General features: G+C 40.3%; 1 protein-coding gene across 2 annotated transcripts in view; it reads right to left on the reverse strand.

Moving 5' to 3' along the window:
* Positions 1-852: 852 nt before the first annotated feature.
* The window catches only part of LOC106636300 (uncharacterized), a 36,885-nt gene continuing 13,079 nt past the window's right edge, over positions 853-24,658 (reverse strand). Inside the window, exons 3-9 of one of the 2 annotated variants that reach the window (XM_089588945.1) lie at positions 21,379-21,563; positions 19,978-20,216; positions 18,302-18,634; positions 8,198-8,621; positions 4,990-5,015; positions 1,139-1,500; positions 853-1,050 (exon numbers count right to left, since the gene is read on the reverse strand). In XM_089588945.1, the coding sequence (XP_089445071.1) occupies positions 853-1,050; positions 1,139-1,500; positions 4,990-5,015; positions 8,198-8,621; positions 18,302-18,634; positions 19,978-20,216; positions 21,379-21,563 (1,767 nt within the window). Of the gene's footprint in view, positions 1,060-1,138; positions 1,501-3,937; positions 3,961-4,989; positions 5,016-8,190; positions 8,622-18,301; positions 18,635-19,977; positions 20,217-21,378; positions 21,564-24,658 lie in introns of both variants that reach the window. The other variant, XM_089588946.1, reaches the window with a different exon arrangement.

A 24,658-nucleotide genomic window follows, 5' to 3' on the forward strand; every position in this document is an offset into this window, starting at 1 on the left:
ATTATGGATATCCGTATGTACAACAATATATATTATATAGTCTTTCTGAGCAAGTACGAAAAAAATTTTTTTTAATTGAATTGTTCCTATTAATCAAACAAATTTGAAATTCCGTGCATTTTTTTTTGTTGTTCAGAAAGCATAATAATTATATCTTTACTCTTGAAATTTCATGTTGATAATTGTCAATAAAACATCTTCATTAATGTATTGTCGTGTAAATATTTACAAGTCAGAACTTTTTAACTATAAAAGTAACTAATTTTTTTTTCAAAAGCTTGAATATTTTAAGCATTATAATTATTTGGTTGTTTAAAATATTAAAAAAAAGCACGTTTTCAGCTTAAAATAATGGCACTGAAATTTCGTAGTTCCACGTAAACATGTATTTCAATAATCGTTTGTATGTTACAGCATAAGAATAATTCATGAAATAAGTTTTTATTTTCGTCAAAAGTCATCTGGAAAAATATTGCCGACACTCAGCACGCCATTTAGCACATCAAACAATAATAAGATTGTACAAAAGATTTATCTTACAAATATCGAAAACAATAAGCTTACAGTGGTGTATAAAAATAGAAAAAAAAAAAAAAAAAAAAGTACGATGACACACGTATAATAGTCATTCGAGAAGTATACTTGAGCATAAAATACATGTGAATTCGCGACACTTTGCCCTTATTTGATTAATGCAGATTCCTCTAAAGTCCGTCGTATTGTATCCCCAGCTGATTCTCGAACTCTCATTCATTTATCATCAGAAATCGTTCCGATACTTTGCTCCGGTCCCTCCAGCGCATGGCGTTAAATGGTGCGCCGAGGGATAACGAGAAAAAGGTAAAAAAAAAATCAGTATGGATGGAGGGCAGCGAGCCCAAGTCTGGGTGGCTCGGCGTAGCTGTGCCTGTAGCGGGCCGGGGTGGCAGGCCCCTCGTGGGCCGGTCTGGCGCTCTCTCGGTCCAGTCCCGGGTACCTCTCGTGCTCGGCGAGCTCCCCGTAGGTAAACGGCCTCGGGCGCTGCTGCTTGGCGTGAAGGCCCCGGGCGAACTCCCGCGCCTGCGAACAACGGAACAACGGGGGTCAGCGTAATCATACATAATTATATACTCGGAGGTATAAAAAATAGTTGGCCCACCTCCCGCGAGTCGACGGGGTTACGGGGTCCTCGGAGCTCCCTCGCGGCGAGTGGCACCTCGTAAAAGCTCTTGGGCCGGGGCCGCTCGGGCTCGGGTGGTTGCTGTAGCTCCTGGTAGTGGGTGCGGGGCTTGGGCCGGGACCTATCGGCCAGTTGGGGCTCCGGGGGTACCTGGTGGTGGTGGGGAACGGCCCCGCGCCTGATGAGCCGCTCGTGGAGGGCCTGTTGGGGCTGGCTGCCGCTGCTCGAGGAGCTCAGGGCCTGGACGAACTGCTGCTGGCGGTTTGGGCGCTGGTGCTGGGCTTGGACGGGTGGCTCCTCGTACGACGACTGCCGCGACACTGGCTCCGACCTGCCAATCGTAAGTTATACATATATATATATTTTTCTCGATTAGACGTATCCTCGAGTATTTACATTCACGCGTGGTATGGCGACTCGCGAAAAAAGGCATCGCACGCCTCGCGTATGGTGGACTTTCTTTAGAAAGTAATCGAACACTCCCTGGGAATGGAAGTAGCGATACGGGATGCTTATATATATAAATATATGTGTGTATACGTATATGTGCGAGAGCAAGTGCTTGTAGCCGTTCCATTATATTTATCCAGTTTCGCACGTGTGTAAGAAAGGAGGACAGAGAAAAAAAAGGGTTATTTGGCCGATGGCCATTAAAATTATTGGCTCTCTAGAGTATAAGTCCATCACGTCGGAAGTGAGAGATGAGCAAACGTCATTCCGTGTATCATTATCCGTTTGTCGATCAATTTCTCGTGACGCGATGCATCAGCTGATTTTAAGTGTGGCGCGGTTTCGAAACGGAAATCCCATCACGCGTTCGTGGGAGTGTTTTCTAAAAAAAACAAAAAAAAAAAAAAACAGGCCATCACATACAATTTTTTTTTATTTCATAGAAATCGAGGGGAGGGAAATGGGGATAAAATAAAAGTGAATAAGAGGCGAATAACGTCGCGGTGCAAGCTCTCACGTATCTTTTTTTCATCTTTTTATCGACCATTGACGTTGTGGGGTCCACCACGGTGTAACCGTATACCTGTACGCAAGTACAATGAGTACAGGTATGCAGAAGCGAGGAGGGGTCAGAAAGGGGCTGCGGATACACAGAGATGAAACTTTTCTCGGCGCGCATAACCCGCTTGTACATAATATTGACTTGCAGTTTATGTTTTCCCATCGCCGCCTTGAAATTGTGCTCGCACGGTCAGCATCCAGGTATCCGGGCCACACGCTGATGGCTTATATATATATATGGCTTCTCGCGCTCAATTATGACAATGACGATCCAATACCTCGTACGAGTGCTGTATTACTTATATTGCAGCGTAAGTAGCCGATGTAGAGCGATGCCATTGCCGAGCATCTATTGAATGTAATACATGCGGCGAATGCATAAATATAAATATACGCACCTATATCTAACTACTTAGTTGACTCTCGTACTCGTTATTGCACACTCACACGTAGGTACATTCGCTTTTGCGCGAATGCGGCACACCGTGCAGAGTGCGCCGAGGCGATTTCTCCCTTTGAACTCTGTCGCGGGCGTTCGTGCATACATATACCTTACCTACACCCATATTAACATGTACATATAGGGCCTCGGACAGCAATAACACAATATAGCGGTGGTTACATTTACGTTACTTTTGAGGGATTAATAGCGCCCGAGATTCCCGAGATAGGGGTGATTGGAGCAACGTTGCCGGTCAACGTGCTGCATAATATATACTTGTAGCTATGCGCTCAGTCGACTTTCAAGTCACAATCATTCCTTTTTTCAACTTGTTTTATGCGCTCCGTAACGTGGAATTGCATTCCTCTTGTAGCTGTACACGATGGTCTACTGCCAAAAAACGAAAAACAAAAATCGGTTCGGGACGATCATCGATCACGTAGACGTATAGCCGCATACCGATAACACACAAGTAGGTACAGCCGATGAGTGTATATATTATGTACCTATGGGACCCCGAACGGGTAGACGAGCGCCGATGATTTTCGAAATCGCGCTGGAAAAAATTTGCATAAAATATTCCGACTGGCGAGTAATCTATACGCCTAAGAAACCCGAGAGAACCAAGACAGTATAGGCCGTGAAGGATGCATTGCGGTGCAGGTGTACACGTGTTATGCTTGAAATAGCTCTTTGCTCCACCGTCTACGGGATGTACCTATACCCGATACAAAATAGTGTGAAAAACTTGGGTGCCCGTCGCGGATTATGCAGAAGATAAACGAGCCTATGGCTGCGATGCGCGGACACTTGCGCACGACGCGACGATCGAAAATCGAGAGGTGCAAGAGTCACGTCACTGGATGCCCGTCGTACGAAAATATTTACACGAACTTTCGATTCTCCCGCGAATGGGTATTACCTATACGTGTATCCTCCCCCGGTGGCCGATGCACAGCCACTATTACACATATAGGTATATATATATACAATAAAGTATAAGGTACAGATTCGAGGTTTGAAGTTTAATTTAGCGATCGCTCGCGCGCGATAACGCGCTGCTACTTGCTCATGTACACACCGGCCGTTCGAAATGTTCCCCCATACAACACGCGCTCTCCAGTCGATTCGATATAGAAAGTTTTCCGATCTTGATAAAATTGCCCGAGTGAAATTTCAGCTCCTTTTCCGCGTCTCGGCTCTTTTTTACCCCTCCGTGAAGTTAAAAGCGACGCGGAAGTAATAATACGTTAGCGTGGGATTGCGCGCCACAGTCCAAAATATACATATTATACTCGCACTCGCGTGATTTTTTTTATAATTACCGATGCCCCGGTGGATTTTTCCCCTCCGATGATTTAAAATACAAGCCGAGAGAAAGAGGAGCTACTTACAGCGCGCGTTTTTGTAACGTTGACTCGATACCTCCTTATAGGCCAATTAATCTACGAAAAAGATGACATTAGTGTTAGCAGAAAACATAAAATACGTTGATACAAAAGAAAATGATTCAAGAAACATAGCGTTTTTTTTTTCGGTTATTCAGTGGCTGAGTTAACCTAAAAAATTCGTGAAAGTCCGAAAATCACTTTTTTCGCGTTTGAAAAAAAAGTTGACCTCCAATGCCGAAAAGTTAAATGACAAAGTTGTAGATCATAAAAAAACCTATCGATTGACGATATAATTTGAATGCGTAGTTGCTGAGGAAACTTGAAAAAACCATCGAAAATCGTCTTTTTTTAATTTGTTAATAACTTTTTTTCTTTTGAGATTTTAAAGTTGGTATTTGGTCAAATTATGAGTTTTTGGTTCACAAACCTTTAGTTGTTTTTTTAGCCAAAAATATTAAAAATTTTTCGAAATATCGCATTTTTTCGAAAAAAAACACCTTTCGTAAAACCTTCAATAGACGTCAGGAAATAATGTTGGAGCGATTTTTCAAAGCTTAATCTCTTCGGCTAGACTTATTCTATCATGCAATATTTGTAGTAAGTAAAATTTTTTAATTTTTGATGCCGAAATCGGACTCCGAAAAAATTACTTTTTTTTTCTATCGGTTTTTTGCATTTTTTTTTACGTATTTTGATAATTGCACGTATATAACTAACTGCAATGCATTGTACTTATTTTTTTACGAATTAAAAAAAAAAAAATTTTCATGATACGACCATGTGGAGCCAAATTAGGTTTTTTTTTTTTTAAAAATCCGTATGCGACGGTAAAAAGCGTAGAACTCTGAAACTTGCACACTTTACTAACAAATACCCATTTTGCATTAAAAAAATTATTCGCAATCGTTAACTTTAGCGGAACGATGGGTATGATAACGTTACAGTTGAGTCTATTTTCGCGTCGCGCATCGACTGCCCGCTGATATGAGGTGTGTCTGGCTGGTTGCTCTTACTCGGGCTCTCCGATACGGCTCCGAAATGGAGTAATTTTTTCGGAGTCCGATTTCGGCATCAAAAATTAAAAAATTTTACTTACTACAAACATTGCATGATAGAATAAGTCTAGACGAAGAGATTAAGCCTTGAAAAATCGCTCCAACATTATTTTCTGACGTCTATTGAAGGTTTTACGAAAGGTGTTTTTTTTCGAAAAAATGCGATATTTCGAAAATTTTTTAATATTTTTCGCTAAAAAAAAAAACTGAAGGTTTGTGAACCAAAAACTCATAATTTGACCAAACACCAACTTTAAAATCTCAAAAGAAAAAAAGTTATTAACAAATTAAAAAAAGACGATTTTCGATGGTTTTTTCAAGTTTCCTCAGCAACTACGCATTCAAATTATATCGTCAATCGATAGGTTTTTTTTATGATCTACAACTTTGTCATTTAACTTTTCGGCATTGGAGGTCAACTTTTTTTTCAAACGCGAAAAAAGTGATTTTCGGACTTTCACGAATTTTTTAGGTTAACTCAGCCACTGAATAACCGAAAAAAAACGCTATGTTTCTTGAATCATTTACTTTTGTATCAACGTATTTTTTGTTTTCTGCTAACACTAACGTCAAATTTAACATTGAGCCTTCGTAGATTAATTGGCCTAAAGCACACACGAACAATATAATATTATACAGGCAATGCGGTCGAGCGGCAAAATAACTCACTGGGTACATGTACGTATACATACACTGAAAAAAAAATTTAGTTATTTCAAATAAATGCCTTTATTTGAATGATGTTTATTTGAATTGAATATTTAAAAAAAAGTTTATTAGAATGAAACAAACGACTTATTCCATGGATGATATATTTAATTTGAAAAAATATTTATTTGAACTATAGAAAATATTTAATTAAATAAAGAAATACATCAATTATTCACAACAAATAAATCACTTATATGAATACATCCAAAAAATTAATTTATTTATTTCGGGTAATTTGTTTTGTCTATCGTAGAGAAACATTTATTAAAAATTAATAAATATTTATTCACACGGACGTCGTAAAATTTGCAGATAATAAATATTTATTCCAATTTAATAAAAATTTATTTGGAAAACAATAATTATTTAATCAGTTCATTCTAATAAATAAAAACGTACTCTAATAAACGATTTATTCAATTGCATCAAAATAAAATATTTTTTTGGCTCAAATAAATCACTTATAAGAATACAAATAAAAAAATGATTTATTTGTTTCGGGTAATTTGTTTAGTCAGTCGTAAAGAAACATTTATTATAAGTGAATAAATATTTATTCACACGGTGATCTTAAAATTTGCGGATAATAAATATTTATTCCAATACAATAAAAATTTATTTTAAGTGAAAACGTTAATTATTTCGTTCCTTTTATTTTTATTCAAACAAGTTGCATGTACGCAAAAAAATATAAGTTCAAACTGTTTCCTTCGAATAAATATTTATTTAAGTCAAATAAATATTGATTTACCGTAGCGTCAGATGGGCTTACTGTAGTGAATATTTTTTCGGCTCAAATAAATAATCTTCATGGACAAGGACTATATTTATTTGATTTAAATAAAATTTCTCTTCGTTTCTATATAGATTTGCGGGAAAATGATTATTCATTAAATTCAGTGAAAGAAATATAATGAGATAATTTTTGTTCATTCCAGTGGGACATATTATAGAAAAGTGAACGCTTGATGTGAACTCAAAGGAATACATGGTTTATTCCAAGCAAATAAACCGTTATATAGAATATGTTCAAAAAATAACTGACGTTGTTTCAAAATAATACGTATTTGAATCGATCAAATATTTGGTATTTCAAGAATCATATATTTTGTGTTTAAAAGTAGTTTAATTCATGCCATATCTCAAACAGGAATCAACATCGGTAAACATTGTTTTTTTCAAATAATTAATGTTTTTAAAACAAGCAATTTATGTAAATTTTATATTGATAATTGTTTGATTAACATGGGAATAATGTAAAATTACAATTAAGCTGGGTCAGTCACTAAACAAATGTATTCATTTTGTGCACTCAAATGGAATTTGATGAAAACTTTATTTTAATGGATGATAGTTTCTATTTTCATATGTATATATACAATAACTCCCAAAAAAATTTGTCTAGTCTTAATATCATTTTACATATTTGCTTATTCAATTGAAATATGTGGTTATTCACCTCAAATAAATATTTATTTAACTTTTAACTTTGCACTCATTTCGTTAAATAAATATTCATTTGAGATAAATAAATACTTATTTAAACTAAATAAATACTTATTAAGCTAAATAAATACTTATTTAATATTAATAAATATTTATTTAACCCAAATAGGTATTCATCCAACGAGACAGTACAAGGTTCAATATCAAATAAACATTTATTCAATTCGAATAGGTGTTCGTTTTACACAAATAAATATTTATTGAACGAGACAATTGAAGGTTACAAAATAAATAAATATTTATTCATCCCTAATAAGCATTTAATAAGCTCTATCACATAATTGTTTACGTTAATTATTGGATGTAGTTGAAATGAATAAACATTTATTTGATTTCAATAAATATTTATTTGTCACAATACAGCTATATATTTAAACCAAATAAATCTGTCTCCCAATGTATTAAATATTTATTTAATATTGATCAATATTTCTTAGCATTAAACGAATATTTTTTCAGAATAATTGAATATTTATCCACATATATTTTATTTTCCCTCGAAACAAATAAGTAATTTTTAAACTTTAATAAATATTTACTAAACGGGAATACATATTTGATACTTTTAAGTATGCAAGAGCTTCGATTCAAATGCATATTTCTTTGAGACTAATAAATTTTTGTTAAATCCAAATAAATAAACTTGTCATTTTAATAAATATTTATGCAAAATTGATAAATATTTATTAATGTTATATAAGTCTTTCCTCATAATTACTAAATATTTATTAATAAATATTGCGTCCAAACAAATATATTTATTTTATTTAAATAAAACATGTATTTGAACGTATACTTATAAATAATTTATTTGATTCGAAAAAAAATTTGTTTGAACGAACGAAATTTTTGTTTTCAGTGTAGAAGATATACGATAAAATACGCGACAATGAATAGGTATATTAAATGAAAGACAAACGACAGGGCCGACCTGTGATGGGCAGCGATGGCCTCGCGCTCCATCTGCCGGAACATCTCCTTGGCGTCGTGGAAACGCTCCCGGGGACTGCAGTTGAGCCCACCGTCGGCCGGCGAGACCCGCGGCTGGTACTGTGGACTGGGCGAGCGCTGCCGGTGCTCCGCGCTCCTGCGCAATAACCTGTTGGCCGCCGACTGCTTTTGTAGACTATTGTTGTTGGAGCTTGGCGAGCCGCTGGTGATGGGCGAGGTGCCCCGCGTCTGGTGGGCCTTTAGGGGCGAGCCATTGCTGTTGGCTACCTGCACCGAGGACGACGTTATCAGGACCCCTCGGTCCGGGCTCCTCGGCAGCCGTGGCAGACTCACGCTCGTTGGCTCCCGGTCGGCCAGGTAGTCGAGGTCCTCCGTCGGCGCGCCCCAGTCCTCGTCTGCAATCAACAAATTCGGAGCTATCACAATCATTGCCGAGTTATTCACTAAAAAATAATAACATTATTGGTACACTATTTATTATCTCGATTAAGTGGCAATATTGCTGTACACACATTCCGTATAATATATTATACGCAAACTCAAGTCACGATGATCGTATACATCGGCGCGTCGTCCATCAGTTTCTCCTATATGTAGGTATGTATCTCCGTTCCGGGGGTCATCTGCCCGAGTATAGGCTCTCTCTTCCTACTCGCGGGCAGAAGAGAGAGCGCGCGGCGAGAGGACTCGCGGAGGACCCCGAGAATCGAGAGCGTGAGAGAGTATTAGCGAGGCCAAGAGGGCCACGACGACGAGTTGGTAGGGTATAGTATACAACGACGGCGACGACACACGGGGCGCCTCTGCCTGCGAATGTAGGTAGGCGAAGGAGAGATGCAAGGAGGCCAGAGAAAGAGCCGAGGACGACATGCAGCTGTAAGTATATACGTGCACGCTGCCGTACTTGCACTGCTGTTGTGTTGCAGGGTATAATATATACGTGTATACGTATGATCCGTAAGGCCGATACTTGGGTATATGGGTGCCTTTGGTTGTGCGAGCTGTATGGCCCCTTTTCCGCAGCTTTTCGAATTCTAATTACCTATCGCGTTGAAAATTACCACGCTCACTGGGTGTGGTGCGTGTGTGTACCTATACTATACGTAGGTATCGGCGATCGATAGGCGTGAACGAGGGATTTTCAACTCTCCGTCACTTTCTTTCCTCTCGGACGAAGAGACGAGCTTTTTGCGGCAAAAGTTTTTAACGAGCCTCGATCCACCATATAGTATACAAGTACACAGTTTACTTTCAAACGTGTGCAGCTCTTCCTCCTACATATTATACTCCAACTACTCTAACTCTGACGCCACGTACAGGTATATTATACGGTCAAGCCATTGGTTTCTTCGCTATATATATTTTACATGAGAGAAACAACGGAAATTTTACGTTTACCACCTGTACATTGACTATTTTATTTACTTGCGCGTTGTTAGTATACATATATCGAGATAATACCTACATTTATATATGCGGTGTTCTACTTAAATATACCCAACTCAGCTTTAAAAGGCCACGATAGGTATAATGCTCTTAACTTCAACGTAATACGATCAAGTGTAAATGAGGATCGGTGCGGCAGTGCGCCCATACCGGTAACGGAAAACCGATTACGAGAAAATTAATTATCATTATTATTATAATCATTGGGACTATTTCAACACACGGAATTGTTGCTTATAAATACCTGCACCTATATGAAATATTGGAGGTATGCGGGCATGTGCTCGATTTTTTTTCTTATTATGCAGATTAAGTAGGTCACTGACAAGAGAACCGCGGGTAAAAACGCCATCAACAACATGCATCGGAAGCTACTTTTGGCTTACACGCCTTTGTGCGAGCGAATTAATAATACCCATACTTGCGATGCGAGTCACTAATGAAACGAGCTAGTTAAATAATAATATAATAACTACATGCTACTTATCTGCTAATAGTACAGGTACAATATTATAGTGGCGGGTGTTTGAGATGAAAAACAATATCCACCCGTTGAATAGCACCTATATACACGTATCGTTGAGTCGTTAATTTTTCATCTCGAAACCATGGGCATTACGAAAATCAAACGAGGTTGAATGCCATCAGGTAGGTCCACAAGTGCATCGGAGAAATTTTAAAAGAGGAGGAGAGAGTACCGCGGTGCGTAAGGTTAAGCGCGGCCCGAGGCTGTGGGCCGAGAATGCGGAAGCAAGCGGAGAGGGACGCTCGAGCGCGGACTCACCTGCGCTTTATGGCAAATAAACGCGCTGCTCGATCGCCCGGACAAACTTACGATTCCCCTCAATACATACCTCGGGAGGGCCCACGTCATTGTTTTCCCGAGCGTATATATAGCCCCGTTCTCCCTTCGTTCGCTTTGGATGAGCTCTTTCTTACTCCAAGCTGGGGTAAATAAATAATTTTTTTTTTTTTTTAAACCTCTCTCTCTCCAGCAAATACAATAACAATTTTACGGGACACACGCGCAGGAGGCCAGACTGAGGTCAAGGCAAACATTATGTGCACGTATACATTCGTCCCCAGTAAGTATACCAAACTCCGATCTATCTATGTGTGTATAGACACATACCTACTATAATTATCATTGTTATTGTTATTATCAAGCGCCTCCACGCAAAAAGAACAAAGGTACATCGTAAAGATTTTGTGTGCAACGCCGTTTTGAGAATCGGGATGGTTCATCTCGCCCGTGCGTCTATAATATATACACATGTATATGTATGCTTGGGTCCTTGATTCGTGAAAGGATTCATTCGTTCATTCTGAATATACTTAAACTTGCACACCCACGCGATAGCGAGGCCGTGAACGCCTGGCTGATGCCACCGATGATCTTTTATTACTCGGGTTTTTTCTTCTTCTTCTTTATTCACCTTTTATTTTCCCTTTTTTTTATTTATTTTTACGACACCGAGACGTAACGAGGCTGACACCGGTGAGATAAATTTTTCGGCACTCACGCCCGACAGCCCAATCTTTCTTGTTCTCTTATAACGGCACATCGCACGATTTATGCAGTAAACCTTTTTTATTTATTTACTATTTTTTTTTCCCACCAAAATGTATGGATCACAGTATTGATCATGATCAAAGATCATTTCAACTGATCTCATAGCATTCATGTATATATATTTTATATCAAATTGTGATCATCTGCACTATCCATTGATCATCGCCTATATTGATTAATCAACGTAATCCCGCATCACAGTCTCTTTGTACTTTCGTTACTGTACTTTGCTTAATTTATGTTAAATAATGATGATGGTGATATAAACGATCAAGAGTCAAATAGAAAAGTACAAGCACAATACGCCGGGGTAATAGCAAAGCAGCTCGAAATAGCTTTGTTCCCCTTAATGATCACGCAGTTGACAATTACATTCAACTTTTTCAACGTAATGACACGAATTTTTAACGAGAGATAGAATTAGGTTGTTGATACAGGTATAAGGGAAAGGTAAAAGCGAGTGTAGGCGGACAGATAGACAGGAGCTCGTTGCGAAATGAACTTTTGCAAGGAAAGAAGAGCATCAGCAGCCGAGCGATGTATTTATCGGGCAACGAAAGTGGAATCAGCGAGCGACACACTCCAATCAAAGCAAATTTTCGCAAAGTCAGCGTTACATGTAATAATATGTAAGTTGGTATACATAAATGTACAGTTGTTGCCTGTGTGGAGATGTTGCGGATGTTGCGAGCAAAGGAGATCGGTATTGTACACACATTTTCATCGAGACCGCGAGGTGCTCGTATACCTATACGAGAGAATCGATTATTGCACTTTTCTGCTCGCAGCTTCCAAAGTCCATAATATTGTTGCTTTACCGTTGACTGCATTAATTCATGTAATGTGCACGATACCTCGAGAAATCCCAATTAAATCAATCGACGTTATCGGTCAATGAAATTAATATTAACCCGTTTCGACTAAGAGTTCGCGCATAGTCGGGTGGATTTTGAGTGCCCCGTGCGCTGCACCTTTCGCCGATTCCCGGAGTCTGCGGTCCCTATAGCTATCTGCACAATTATCATTCCTCACGAAGCGCACCGTAACCGAGGATTTTCAGTGCATTTTTCGATCACACGCAACCTTATCTCCATACACCACTTTTTTCATACCTTTCCGCAGATGCATCCGACTTTACGAATTTTTTCACCCCACCTATACCAAGAAAAATACGCCTGTACTTAAATAGGTATAACGTAGGAATATAATCTGTACGTACTCGTGCATCGGTATCGTCATATACATCGTGATTGTTGAATTGTGCATGTACGTGTGTACGAACACACTCCCACAAACATAGGCCAGACAACAGTACGGAACGGAGAGTCCATAATATTATATCCTATAGCATGCACATAATACGTGCACGGGAGATTGTGCGGTTGCATTCCACATAATGCGTGTATAGATATATATACCTGCGGGTCGTAGTCGAGAAAAGGAGCTGCAGAAGAGGATGGCGGATGGAAAAGGGGCAATCGCTTCGTTTCGACATTCCCGCGGAGCGTGGCGCAGTTGCCACGGAGATCCGCAGCCTGGATGTACATATATATGGATACACGTAATATTATAATAATGCCTATATATATATACCTACGATGAGATACGCCTGCCCGGGGCGTTTGGATTTCTTGCTATTGTGCGTTAGCCGGTCAAATTGTTGTTACTTATGATATTATATATTATATGGTGGCTCGTAACAACACCCTGCCCTCTTCCGCTCGTCTATCGCTTGTACTTTCTACACCTGTACGTTCGTTGCTCTTGTACCATAGATCCTCTTCTTTTTCTTCTTCATAACAATTACCTCGACTATCGGGTATTTTTATACACTTGCCAAACGTGTATGTACAAGAAGAAAAAAAAAAAAAAAGAAGGAAAATTACAAGAAATCCATACACTCGAATTGTATGGACCATACTTTGTTGTTGGCTTAAAACTTTTTTATTTTAACATATATACTTATCTTTCGCCTATAGTTTTTCAAACGAAAATGTTTTGTTTCGAAGCTATAACGTATATGCTATACATAACAATACATGCATGTACAAACGTGGAATAAATTACCATCCAATTAACTTTTCTTTTTTTTTTGTTTTTCGCGTGCACTCCCCCGCTCGCCCCATCACTTTTGTTTTTACGAATCATAAACTCGCTCGTCTATACGTAGGTATACCATTACGTTTCTCCCACTGCTGATGTTAATGGCTCTGTTTTAAGATCTACGATTCCCCGAACGATACAATGTATAGGCACAAGCTTGTACACATGTGCGAAAAAAGAGCGATGATGCACGGCTACGTCGAAGAGATGGCGCGTATGGACGTTTCGACATTTTCATAACACATGTATACCATATAATTATACTTTATGCTGTACGAAAAAGGAGGAAAAAAAAAAAAAAAAAAAAAAAAAACAGCCGTCCTTGAACAGCGAGGATCAGATGTCTTGATTCAACAACGCCTACTTCGCTGTAAAACGCGTACATCCGAGTGAGAGCCATCGGGCGGCTTGGAAGACGCGGAGGAGAGAGAAACTATTACGCATAGAGAGCCGGCTGTTGAATTTCACGCGTGGCATACATAATGTACACGCGCCGAAAAACATTTATCAATTTACGATGCCGGCTATTGCGGGGAAAAAAAAAAAAAATCTCAACAATACCCTGTTCAATTGTTTATCGTCATCTCGACTCTAAAACAAGGCGTTCTTGCAACACGCGTGAGGTACAATATCCAAATTACAGGGTTGCCCGTAAAAAGCCACGCGCCCTCTAATTGGAGAAAAAAAAAAAAAAAAAAAAAGTAGTAGTAGCACGTGCTCCCCGGGCCGTGTCCGCGACCACGGCCAAATGTATTACACGTATACAACTGAAAGGTCAGGCCAACAGCACCATCTATATATGTATAGGTACGCGTGTGTATGTTACGAAATGTAATTGGCGCGAGGATTGTAATAAAACGCGTTGGCGAAGGCATCGACCGAATCGCGTTAAAATTTCGGAAGGTATGGCTTATATGTATCATATCTGCGGGAGGAAAATAATAATCGCCTCCGACCATTATACCGCAAACGGCTAGACCGCGTGTACGCGTTGAAATGTATGCGAGTCACTCTGATTTGTATGAGTACTACGTGTGTATATATATTATACACAACGTGTGCTATAAATATAATATCTATATAAGATAGTTATAAGTATAATACAAGCAGAGGAGGTAGCTGTTCTTGAACGACTGGGCGTATATGTATATGATATACGAATCTACGTCTAAAATATAAGTAACGGGATTTCCGCATGTTCGCATCTTTCCGCTTGATGTGGCAGCACATATATATATATATATATATATGTATAATGTAACAGGTGCCTCCTCTTACCTGTACGGCTGCCTGCAGGACTCTACTAATAATAAGTATCTACTAAAGTATGTGCGTATCGTAAGTATAGTACAGATACCTGTATATATTTAAATGTACCTACAGGTTTACTTTTTAGCTGTAAATTCGCGAATATCGCGAGTTGCGTAATAAAATTTATTTATTTATACCATTGTAAGATTTTTTTTTTCTTTTTTTTAATCTACGTGGGCGTATGCATACATGTGTATTGTTAAGTTGCGCATATTTACTACAGCGTTAATTTGACGGCCGTTGAATTGATTTATTCTCTTTCACAAATCAATCGCAAATGATTCTTTTTTTTTTGTTTTTTTTGTTTTTTACATTCATTGGATTGCATCGGAAATTCGTAGACCTTGAATTTTAACCATTAAGACCCGAGACTTATTTCTTTGGCGTTTATTTTTAATTCTTTGTAAAAAAAAAAAAGTGCAAAGTAAACGTCATTGTAAATGAACATTTTCATGCAAACGCACGTTTAGATGCTTACGATAATAGAAGGTATAATTATTATGTGTAGGCGAGTGCGTATACGTATACATGCGAGTGGCGTTACGGATGAGAAAATTTATATTAAAAAAAAAAAAAAAAAAAAAAAAAATGCACTTTCGCTCACTTTTTACAGCACCACGGCAAATGTATATTATGTTGTAGACACTCGTTAATTGTATCGATTTACGTACATACAACAGGCAACATAAATACGTTGTAAATTAAGTTGGCAGCCAGTCGTGTAGTTTAGCTTTGGTTCAACTGTGTACGCGCCGACTTATGTGGGTCAGTTGAAAAACATGTTCTCGCGATAAAATAACCGAAAAGACAAAAAACAAAGAGTAGAGAGCTGTCGCGTGTCGCTCCCGAGTGCTTATGAATTGTATATACATCTATACGTATAAATAAAGGGATTTTCCCGAGTTGAGACGATTCATTGTATTTTTCTTCGCAACGTGATTTTATTGTCGGAGCAACTGCACTTTACAGTGATTTGATGTACGTATATATACGGTGCCCACGATGCGCTGAACCTTAATACTATTGAGATCTAGCTGGAGCATCGCGGTGAAAAAAAAAAAAGAAAAAAATACGTACTAAAAAATGCTGAAGCAACTTTGCCCTAGGTGTACGTCTTTCGCGGAATGATTATACGGATAATAATCCGAGCGACTGTGAACGAGGGGTTTTTACTACTGAAACGGTAGCCGTAACAGCTTCCAGCGCAGTGTTTTTCCTATACTGAAAATAAAACAATATTCCACCGTGTCTTTGTTGCTGGTGTTCTTTCTCACTAAAACAAAATCACAAAAAGTAAAATCTTACGGCTTTGGTGGTAAAACACCTTGTTTATGCTGGTTACTGGGTCAACTGTTACAATTGACCCAGCAGAGGGGTCTCGGTATTTTTAAAACTTACTTAACTGTTTTGAATTCGTAACCATCTACAAACATTTTTACATGCTGAATCCTGATGCATTAAAAAAAAAAAAAAAAAAAAAAAATTCAATTGTTCCTATTTCGAACACTACATAGGTATACCGGTGCAGTATTTTGAGCTTTCTTATAGTTCTGATTTTCGAAGGAACCAAAAGGAAAGGCTCCCGCGAGCCAAGTTGAACATACACGGCTACATGGTAGTGATAGTACTTAATATACGCAAGAATAGAAAGATCGTCCGCAGCGTCGCCAATTATACAAAGAGCTGTTGTTGGGGGAGCAGCTGTTTTTCCAGGTAATTAGCAATCGCAACGGGAGCCGGTTGCACAGACGAACGTTATTAACTGTAAATTGCGCGGCTCGCGATTTTCGTGCTCGGTCTAGCTTCCTCTCTGGCTCCTCGTGACGGATACATGTATATATATACATATGGGCTTTGAAATTAAAAGTGCTAAGGTTTAATTTATATATGTATGTAGGTATGTATACCTATAGCTGGGCAATACCCACTGTTTACGCGTTAGTTAAGTAAGTGTACAAGTAGCGACTACACGGTGGCAAAATCTACGACGGTAAAGCGCTTCATTAGCGTGTCGAAAGCAACGATTAATTTTCATCAACACAATGTAAGCGCGTCCCTCGTCATGATATTGCGTTTGTATTATACGATGATATTAATTTTAAAACAAAGTAGGTACACCCAAGGAGAGTCGCGTATACCAATTAAACAATTTTATATTTTAGTTGTCGATTTCTCAATTGTTTTAATCATCGTATACTCTGGATATATAGGCATTGAGTTGTTGCACCGAGAAATGAGAAAAGGGGAGGATCAAGATCTGCGCTAATAGCCATACACAATTCGCCGTAGGCGCGGCTGGAGCCGATGCTGATGACTTTTCCCGCGAGCTTCCCTAGTTCACCTTATCCCCCCGATGCCGTTTTCTTTTCCTTCCGCGTTTCGAGAGTACACGTACCTGTATACACACATATCCACACATCTGCAGCAGTTGCCCCTATACTGCACACACCATAACATTTACGCCTTATGATGGGAACACTATACATGTATAGGTATACGTGGGTGTGTATACATTTATATTGTACAACACACGCGACTGCACATTTCGCGAAGCGATTACTCGGATATTACGTGCGCGCTCGCGACGGCACGTGCATATATATATACGTATGTGTATAAGCACTTATGGTAGGTTATATATAGTGTATAGTAGTAGTAGGCGGTGCAAGCGGGGGGATGACGATAGCAGCCGCGATGACTTTCACCCGTAGAGATAAGGCATCTTTTCCCCGTACCGATTAATTTTTTTCTTTCTTTTTCCGGCTCCTCCTCCTTTGACTCGAGCTCGCGTGCAGCGAGAACACAAAACGAGAGTGCGCATCGGGTATATATATATAAGTAAGCGATCCGTTGATATCATAACTCGCGTGGCTCTGCTTCCCCTCGATGCTCCCGAATATAACATTTTTCCCCCGTAGTTTACGTACTATCGGTGTTACGAACGCGGAACAATCGCACGCCCGACTTGGCACCGGTGGTTACACGAGCGCACACCTCACTTTGGCAGGGGTGTATCCAATTGAGTCTACGATTGTTGCCCATCACGATTGGTAAATGTAATATGTATATCTGGCGAGCGGGAGGCCGATTTATCGGGGCGATCTTTCGCGCTGACAGAAAGCGAGCTATCGTGTATGGACGAGAAAATCATCCGCGGGGGAAGGGGGCAGCACGGGTGAAAGGTAAAAAGACACGGCTGCGTCGCGGTGCCAATTACGTAAGCCAGCGACTCGCGTGAAAAAAGTGTGTATACAGAAGCGGAGAAGAAGGCATGGGTAAGTATATATAGAGAGGAAAGTCGCGAAATCCATCCGATTCTTTTTTTTTTTTTTTCTCGAAAGAGGGAGATCTATAATCTATAGACGCGGTAGGTATACCTACATGTACGCGCGCCATAGACGCGAAAGTAAAGTCCTTGGGGGGCACTTTTTACCCTCAACGATTCTCATCATCACGATACATTGCACTATATACGTATAGGTATTTATACATTGTAAGGTACTATGGGCGATATTTATATATAATATTACCGAATCTCGTTTGCTCCGCTGGCCCACTTTCCGTACAGCCGATATGCGTATATATATATCTTGAAGGTCGGGAAGACAATATGATAATGATGAAGCCATTAGGTGTACTCACCGGACGACGAGTCCCGAGTGGGCCTTGTGGGCCTGGGGCCGAGGGGATGGTGGTTGTTGTTGTTGGTGGCACCACCGTGCCCCGGGTAAGGCGGTGGGGTGGCGGCACTGTCGGAGCCGATGCCACTGCTGGCCGCGCTGCGGGTCCCCGGGCGCTCGACGATCGGCGTTATGAGGCCCTGATGGGACGAGAGCCCGTTCGAGCCGACGATCGTCTGGTTGAGGCAGCGTCTCAGCTCTATACCCGCGAGATTGCCGCGCTGCCGGTGCACGGTGTCGTAGTCACGGGGCGGCAGGAGTATGGGCCCGCTGTCGCTATCCCCGTTGCCCCTGCCTGTAACATATTAGATGGGCTTACGTCAAATACAATATTATCTTGATCCCTATATACATACATTGTCCTTTCTACATATACCATAGGTGTATTATATTTGTTCGTGCGCGCGAAATTTACCCTCGCGGGTTATTGTAATGCAACGTATAATCTTAGGTAGGATATTGTTGTCGCGCTTGTAACATGTATAATATATGCGGTACGCGGTGGCAGTCATATACCCGTACATCTATTTATATCTACCGATAAACCCACATTTGTACATGCCTGACATACCATACATCCGCGGGGTGGGTATATTGCTACAGGAAAGTGTGTTGGTAGGATGTGAACAGATAACACGTATATAGGTTATTTACCTATAAAGCACGCGTGTGTAGGTATAGGCATTGGTAAGTATATATGCATACTCGTTTTTTTTTTTGTTTTTTTTTCATACTTGCGTTTATAAATACGTAAAGTATTGCTCTTTCTCCACCGATGGAGATCTTTGTTGCGATATGTTTATGCATACGTATACAAGTAGGATGTATATACATATAGGTACCTGTCGCATTGTCGCGTAACGTACACAGTCGTAACATTATTATCACCGACGCCTTATCCAAAGATTCCCATATGCCTCCGTGAAATCTCCCAACATGAGAATATACATCAGTTGGTAATATTTAAGTTTACGAGCTGAGCATCATGACAGTATTTTATGTAAGTCATATTAAGTACATGTATACGCGACATTATTTATGATTTGCCATCTCACCCAATACATTCAATTTTATCTTTGCACGATTAATTGTAATCTATACCATCTATTATTATTATCATCGCCATGCTTGCACGGGGGTGTCACGTGTATTACATGTATGTAACATATACTAATAACATGTAGCTAGTGCTAATTTTTGCGAGCAAGTACTTATAGGTAAATCCAATATATTATACACACTAATGACATATTCCTGAGCGAGAAAGTCGAGAACATAATATATACCTATCTATATATGTATGAATACCTGTGTGCGCATATCTTACTAGTAATTATCGTGTATGGATATACCGAGATCTAAGTGCTCCACCTTTAGTACATGGATAGGGTAAACCGAAGCTCGCGTATAATATGTGGATGTACTTAACCCGGAAACCGCCGCGGATAAGATAATACACACAATAATGGCCTTTCTCCGCGTGAGTAGTACAAGCATAAGCAGTGCAAACAACACAATGGCGTGTGTAATGTAAAAAAAAAAAAAAAAAAAAAAAAAAAATGAAGCTCGTGGGGCATGAGTAGCCTCGTGGGTTGCGTGGGCGCGACAACGATATACTGGAATGTTTGTTTGTCTCACCGAGTTTGGCGCGCAACTCGGCCGCCAGGGACTCGTAGATGCTGGTGGTCTGGATGGGCGCGTGCCTGAGCTCGCCGCTTCCCTCGGAGGACTCGCTCTCGCGGGTGCTGCGCCCGTCGCTGCCCAGGTTGCTGCGCAGCCTCGTGTCCAGCGAGTTCAGCCGCGCTAGGCTGTCCGACTGCGAGGCCAGCAACTTCAACTGGCCACCCAGCAGCTCGGCCGTCTCCACCGAGTCGCATCTGAAACAGATTTTTTTTTTTTTTTTTTTTTTTTTTTTTTTTTTTCAACTGCAACGGATACACCCAAGTACACTTGACGCGATTGATCTTCAGCCCGCGAGCGGAAGAGCTCGTTAAAACACGAGAAGTATAAGGAAATTTAAATGCTCCCACGGGTGCTTGGTACAGGTAAGTTGTATATGTATACATACCTACAGATGCGCGAAAAAAACCGGTGATTGGCCCGTCTCGGAAGGAAGGATCAAAATAATTCCTAATCATTAACCCCGCGACTATGTACTCAATGTATTATATTGCAGGTGCGATCTGTGTCCATGAATTATCCGGAAAAATGGAGTCGCGTGTACCGTATATATTATTATTCGCTATTAGTATAAATTTTTGCGGTGAGGTATATAAAGGGGTAACGACCGCGTACCTACACGCGCCCCGGAAAGCTCACGTATACAATATGTATACTGTATGTATATACCCACGTTCTCGCGAGAACGCGCGATGAATGGGACACCACCACCATACCCTATCCCTATATATATATATACATCATCTTGGGTTGCAAGTGTGCGGGCTCCCACGAGCCAAACCTAAAAGCGGCCTCGCGGAATATAATGCCGCAGCAACTACTCTGTGCGCGCATATACTACATTCGTTCCTAGCGCGCTTATTATACCGTTATACCTTCGCTCCTGCTGCTGCTCTCGTTATTCCTCGCTACTACTTTACCACTACTAACACTAGTATTCCTACATGTAGCTGCTGCTTTCGTCGTCGTCGTCGTCGTCGTCGTTGTTTCCATTTTGCTTATAGGCATATAAGTAGGTGGGCTCATGCAGTGGCGTTACTATTTTCTTTTTTTTTCCAGGCCAAGCGAGACGATCGGCGATACTCCATCACCCTCTGACCCAATGATGTCCCGTACTGATTGCTTTGACTTTTTTCAAATGTAATTTTTAAGAGCAGTTATTGGCACGGGTGTATAGGATCGACCGGCAACGGGTGTACCTATAAGAGGTCGGGGCTTACGGGCTTCGGACGAACAAAACTCCCAGGAGCCACGGATAAGAGAAGATACTTTTGAATGGCCTCATCGCGTCGATGGAACAATATGACGTGTGCACCCACCGTGGGATGTATATATACATATATACTGTTCGCCGCTTACCTGTAGGCGTGCACGTGGACGGGATTGTTGCTCGCTGGGTTCGGCAGCAGGAGCGTCGCTGCGACCACGTCCTCCCGCTGGACCGCGGCCAGTAGCGCGTGTCCCGGCACCAGGTGCTTCACCGCCGACCTCGTCGAGCCGCTCGGATGGACCGTCTGGATGATCTTTAGCCCTTTGCCGCTAACCTGCACAATCAGAGTACGTATAGGTAGATATATATTTTTTTTTTTCCTCTCATCTTCAAATTTTCTCTCTCTCTCTCTCTCTCTTTCAAATAAAAATAAATAAATGTCAACAAGAGCAAAGATTATCGATTGGACGGTAAGTATATAGGTATCGTTGATCGCATCGGCGTAACCCGGTGTAGCTCCGAGGGTGAAAGGATAGATCGCGCCTTGGATCACGATTCTCCGTGGCTTCCCCGTTAAGTCACGACATTTGGGTCGAACGGTGCAGCAAAATACCCCTCTCTTTATCTATACGCAAGTATTTTATATGTATATATATGGCGGACTGCTAAAAGAGAAGCTACTGTCCCACATTGTATATATATCTGAGGGGTTTTATTTTCGATGAATCATCGAGTTCCAGTGGTTCTTAAACCAATGACTGTATAGGTGTGAACACGAGGGAAATGAAGCAATTTGAATTGAGATTGGAACAAAAACACAAAATTTCATATCCATCGATGTATCCTTTTATGCCACGTAACTCTTTCTCTTGTTTTTGCAACATAACAGCAGCTCCCGACAAAATAAATGTTTGTATCGACGCGTATGCAAAGATCAAACTAATTATCGATGTATATATATGCCCGCGGGGCCACGTAACTTTCGCGCATCTAATCCGTATTGACTTTCAAATGTGTAAAGCACCGCCTTTTCTCGTCAAGGCTATATTTATATAAATGTGCCATGGCTAAACGGATGCGTGTATATATACATGGCAAAATTAATGTACAGTTGAAAAGAAAGTTGCCTCTTCCTCCTTTACGTAATGCCAACGGTGAAATATATATGATACACGTGGTATATATGCAATAAACACGGCACATATCTCCTTTGAGTCGATGATGAAAAATGAGGGGATGAAAAGCAGTAACCACGGCAAAGAGAGATCATGGGATGGCTCGTTATGTTTTTATATTATTATATTGGCAATCGTAAAATTTTCACGCTGAATATTTTCTCTTCTGCCTCGCGCTCGAGCAGTACCTACACATATCAGGTAAACGCGGCCGTGTCATTAGAAAGCACGAATATCCCGAATTTCACTTATCGCGAAGCAGCCTGTACGTGGAAGGTTATTTACCTGAACCAACGTCAAACGCGACAAACGTGGAAATAAGAAGCCGATGTAATGCGGGGGGGATCGATGGAAATTTTATCCCCCGGCGACGTGCGGTAAAAACACGCGGACTCGTAAATAAATGTTACTTTATATACGCAAGAAGAGGAGAACAATGCCTCGATAGGCTTGGCGATGGTGTTTATAGGAGTGCACGGGTACACTGTATATGCAAACGTATAGCGTATATCGCTGATTGCCCTGCGTGTCAGCCAGAACGTTTGACGCACCGTGAAAGAGAATGTCCAACCGCGCGCACCCATGATGGTATGCGCGTTATATAGGCCCATGTGTACGCATTAGGTATGCTTATATTTATTGTGTGTACGTATACCACCTATGGGCCACAAGGGAGATAAACCGATGCACAATGAATTGTCGTTATATACGGTATATAGACAGGGTCGTGAATCTCGAGTAACAATATCTGCCCGCGGTATAACACACCTCTGTCGATAAGTATCGCCGCCACAATTGCCATTCGGGTATGTACATAATTATATGGGGCCGATGTATAAAAAATTAATATATTGCTATTGTCCTTTTTGCACGCAACGAGGGGAAAAGTATAATTTTGCGTGTCTAGTATATGTATATATAAAATTTAAAAAAAATCACCATCGCGACCAGTAAATATTACGTTACAACATTTTAATTAGCTCTTATCTCTCTCTGTCGTTAGTAAGATATGGAGTTATGATATTCGAGAGTTCGAAGGGTTCAAAGATTTTCCTATACCAAGCCCTATTACGATGGCCGTAACTGAGCGCTTCAAACATTTCCAAAAAGGAGTATTGGGTATATATACCTGTGGTGGAGGAAGCAGCAATGAGCTCAACATCGGCAACTCTCGGCACTTTGGCAGGTAGTCACGTCGTGTCGTAGTGATACACACGCGCACACATTTTTTTTTTTTTTTTTTTTTCATTTCCTCATACGTGTACCCTGTACACCCATGTACATGCGGAAACGACCGTTAGTTCGCATTGCATCGGGTAGGTATGTAAGTATATATATGTACAGGCTATGGCTCGACAAAACGCGACCGTATAGAATACCGTTCTCGGGCGTACTTTCGTATCTATACCCGTACATGGTATAGCAAAGCAATGCGTATGTATATATATATATACTATACTCAAGCTGTACATGAATAATATGAGTAAATTATATTGGCGCTCTGTACTTATAATTAAGTATTCCTCAGGTTGCATCTTCCGCGCATGAAATCCTATGTGTATATGGTCGTAACAATCGTCATCCTCCTCGTCCTGTCGATGCTTTTGAGCGAAATTTATACGATTTTACGAGACACCAGCCCCATTCCGTCATCAGTGACAACAATCCTTTGTGTGGAGGTATTACACAAAAGACTTTGATTACTCGTAAATCACGCATGAATCCGAAGGTGATACTTTCACGTGTTTACGCAATGTGAGTGAACGAGTGAGTACTTGGCAAAAAAAAAAAAAAAAAAAAAATTTTTCACCAAAAAACATCAAACGAGGAGGATTGAAAATCGTCAAGCATCACCCTGCAACAGGTTTCACGAGGTTTTGCAACCTTAGTTGACTTTGTCACGTAGTGAAAAAAATATTGCAAGCATCTATAATCTTATTCCCTCGTTGATAAGTAGTCACCCTTCCATTACGCATCGTGGAAAAGGAGTTCTGCCGAATTGCATTACTGCACTCGTATATCAATTTATAGGTATAGGTGATGTACTATTTGTAGAATTTCGTATTTAATGATGTAAAAGCCACAATTTGGACGTAGCCATTACCTCAATATATATACGCGATGCATAATGATAGGTGGATACCGACCCATATTTACAGCCGAGAAGAAAAAAAACAATCGGCGTGGCTGCAATTAAGCTCGTAATATAATTGACGTATAGGAGTGCGCGGTGATTTATTGTAGATATACATAT

Source organism: Copidosoma floridanum, unplaced genomic scaffold (genome assembly GCF_036245765.1).
Source record: "Copidosoma floridanum isolate Cflo_tuat_1 unplaced genomic scaffold, Cflo_Japanese_pri ptg000007l, whole genome shotgun sequence".
NCBI lineage: Eukaryota > Metazoa > Arthropoda > Insecta > Hymenoptera > Encyrtidae > Copidosoma > Copidosoma floridanum.